The 3,926-nt window shown below is 41.6% G+C and overlaps 1 protein-coding gene across 1 annotated transcript; it reads right to left on the minus strand.

The window, feature by feature from the left end:
- Positions 1-804: 804 nt before the first annotated feature.
- On the minus strand, positions 805-2,355 carry LOC107046281. Its single transcript, XM_015268870.1, has one exon. It carries the CDS (start codon positions 2,353-2,355, stop codon positions 805-807), a length of 1,551 nt encoding a protein of 516 aa, XP_015124356.1.
- Between the last annotated feature and the right edge of the window lie 1,571 nt (positions 2,356-3,926).

Here is a 3,926-nt window from a genome sequence, read left to right on the forward strand (position 1 = left end):
TGTGATAAATTTGAAGAAGCTATTCGTAATTACGAAAATTCACCTGATGCCACCCCTTTGTCTGAAGAAGAGAAAAGAGACGCGTTTAATAATGCCATTATTAAGGGGATAGGGCCCTGAAATTTGAAAGTCATGGCCCGGCCTCGGGAGCCATTGGACGACTTTTGGTATATGAGGGGATATATAAAAAAGTAAAAAAAAATCGGATCCGACCCGTTTTGCCCCGTACATCCACCAAAAAAGTCATTTTTCGCGTTTTTACACTAAAAATGCTCCTAGGACCGTAGTTCTCAACCGATTTCAAAATTTTTTTTTTTGAAATTTTCGTCACACTTCAAGGAACAAACTCAAGTATCCGTTTTAGTTTATATGCAATAGATCATTGGAAAATGAATTTTTTACTTTTTTACATTTTTTTCGTCATTCTAACAAATCCTAAAATCCATTATTTTTTGTTATTGAACATTGCAATCGCATGTAAATGAAATTTGATGACAAAAAAATGGGTGGCCATGAAAAAATAGCAGGTCCAATATAAAATGGGTTGGAAGCTTTATTTTGCGGTATTTTCCACAATACATATCCATTGTTCCACACATTTCTCTCTGAGTAGGTCAATTAAACTCCTCAAACGTCCATCGCTCCTAATTTCAAATGTCATTGTGAAACCCTCAACTGAAAATAAAACAACTAGAATGAACTCTCAGTACGGAAATTCACATTCCATTGAACAAATGAAAAGGGATGAATAAGAATCAGATGAAGTCGAAAGTATCTCACCTCAGGTTGGATCAGTAGAAGATTTTAGAATGCACCTGCGGCATATGCAGGGCCCTCTTTCTTTTTTTTAGTCGATTCCGCTGCCTTCTTACGAGCTTCCAATTTTCTTTTGATTTTTTTCTTCGAAATCTCTTTTTGTTTTTGCCTGTGGGAGCTGCGGATTTTGTCTTTCTGCTTCAGAATCCCTTTGTTGCTGCTACTGAGTGGATGTTTATCTCGTGATGTTTTTATCTTCTGAGTTTTATAAAAACCCATGTTGAACTCTGCAACAGCAGTAGTGATGGCAATACGAATTTTACTGAGGGAAGAGATTGTATGTTTTGGGCATTTGCTCCAGATGACTGCATGGCGGCTTTCGTTGGTATTTTGAGTGCCTCCCCGACTGCATCTTGGCAATAACTCGGTACTGGTGAGTCTGTCATAAAGGGGACGAATGGCCGAGACCACTGCGTTGTTCAATTTGACCTTCATCTGGCTATGGTCACCTGAGCTCAAGCCCAATGCCAGTCGCTTATTGTAGAAGCACCAAGAGTCTGGTCCATCAGGACAATCACCATGGTTAGGGTCTGCATTAGTTGAGGAGCAATGTTTCAATGTTGCTAGAATTTCCCTCCGCATATTCTCAACAGAATGGAAATTTCTCGAGATTCCATTGCGGAAGTAATTCTTCAGAGCAACCATTGTAGTTTCTTTCAATGCACCCTCAGCACGTCCTCCAATGTTGATACCGTTTTTCTTAGAATCTTGGGCCACTTTTTTCAATCCAGTTTCTAGGCGTTTTGCCACATGATTGATGCACTCATCTTTTTCTATCGGCGTCTCAGGTCCATAAGGAGCCAATTTTTGCAAGGCAATCCACGCTTTAGAGTCTCCATCAGAAAGCATAGTCGTATATCGCATCTGGCAGTTTTCAATTGACCTCTTCCATAAAATTTCTGCAGCTGAGACTTCAATCGACCCTGAAGAACCTTCATGATTGCAACTGCATTGACCCATCTTCTTGTGCTCTTCTTGCCAAAAGTGAAACTCTGGCGATTCTTTACCCAACTCTTCTGCAGTTACAGTACACATATGACAGTACTTTGATAACACCACATAATCAACTACTATTCCTGTCAGGATGTCAATGACTGCTGCTACTCCATATAACGATATGTGTCCTCGTCTATGCCACGAGCCGTCGAAACTCATACAAATATCAATGATCGAATCATCCGTCAAATTTGGATCCAACGCCATGTAAAACTTTCTCACTGCAGCTCGCGATTTAGGCAATACTTCGGCCCTCATCATTTCGTACTGCTTGGATAATGCTGTGAAGTGTTTCTTGTAATTTGTTTCCTGGACGATATTGGTATTTACAGATACAGCGAACTTTTTCATGGCAGCATGACCTAAACCACATGAAAGGAATCCATCGATCATTCTTCTGTTGATTTCAAACGGTGGTCTTTGAGAAGTAGTGTCAACACGCGAACTCGTATATGTTTGACTCATTATGTCACTACAACACAGACACTCCACCCTCAGTTTCGCTGCAGCTCCAAACACTTTTACAATTTGCACTCCAAGCATTCTAGCCCCACAACCACGGCACGGCACATCTTCAAATAATTTTTGAAGGCAGGACATTTGGACAAACATGAACTGATCATTTATATCACTGGTAATTGTACTTTGGCTGAGGGGTTCAAATGCTCCAACTTTCTTATCGAATGCGCTGGTTGCCTGAGTTGTCTGTGGGATTCTGTCGATGACTCTTTAGTCGCCTGAGGAGAACAATGGGAAGTGTCACTCTGTGTATCCGAAGGTGGGACATTGGAAAAACCATTGCCATCCCCAAAAAATTGATTTTGGGACCCGAATCGGCTACTATCCATGGCCGCATCGAAGCATAGGAAATACTCCGGACTTTGGTTTTGTAGGTTAGAAATCTCTTGGGCACTGAAGGACTTTTCTGAAACTCCATCATCGTAATTATTCATCAGGCCAGCGTTGTCGTCTCCGTTATCGTTGTGTTCATCACATTCCATTTGCATCGGTGGAGAATGTATATACCCCATAATTGTTGGTTTACAACTGTCACTGGTTATAGCGGTGTTATCGTTGGTAATTTTTTTTAGCTTTATTACGTGTAACAATTTTCCTCTCCTTTCTAGTAAATTGTCCAATTGAAATAGTATTCAATTGTGTTTATCAGTATTTCACAGCAAAAACAAACGTTTTACTGATGACAGAATTTCACACACAGACGACACTTCATGAGTTTTCAGTGGCGCCATCGGTTGGTTATGATTGTAACAGACGTTCAAATCGTCGCATGTGCGCATGAGCACCATTTTAGACTTGTTTTCAACTTCAAAACTTATATCGTCTTTTTTTGTTGTAAAATTTCGTTTACATGCAATTGCAATGTTCAATAACAAAAAAATAATGGATTTTAGGATTTGTTAGAATGAGGAAAAAAAAGTAAAAAAGTAAAAAAATTCATTTTCTAATGATCTATTGCATATAAGCTAAAACGGATACTGGGCGACCTCTGAGAGTAGTCTTGGGTGTAAACCACCCGAGACAAGCCAAGCCCTGGGCAATCACGGCAATGCACCAGGTGAAAACGCTTAATCGCGTTACTCGTGGGACCAAAAATGGAAACCAATCTAAAAAATCTCAGTATTGAAAAAGTAACTTCGGGTGGGGCCAGCGATTGCGAACACACGAAGTCTGACAAAGCTGACCAGTCTGGTACCGATGTGAATCAGGTCAGACTGAGTGGAGCCGAGAGAAGACGTCGCAAGAGAGCGAAGCTGCACAAAACCTCGGGGGCGATTGCAACCTTAGCGGATGCAGCAGCAAAAGTCGATGAGGGGAATGGGGAAGGGGCTGTGAGGAAGGCAATAAAACGCCTTCCATCAGAGCGTATCACGCCAAGCCCCTCAGTCAGACCGAAAGAAAAGAGAATGAGAACGCAGGATCAGGGCACATATGCTCAGAATACTGCGAGCTCATTCAAGTTTGCAGTTATGCCGGAGTCATATCCGGATCAGAAACTGGGCACTGAAGAGGTAACGGAGGTGAAGAAACTCCTGAAGGGGGCCATTCTGGCGTTACCTGACGGGCTGAAAGCACTCACCTTCAACGGTGTCTGG

The sequence above is a fragment of the Diachasma alloeum genome, unplaced genomic scaffold, assembly GCF_001412515.2.
Source record: "Diachasma alloeum isolate Michigan unplaced genomic scaffold, Dall2.0 Dall_scaffold_01270, whole genome shotgun sequence".
Taxonomy (NCBI): Eukaryota; Metazoa; Arthropoda; class Insecta; order Hymenoptera; family Braconidae; genus Diachasma; species Diachasma alloeum.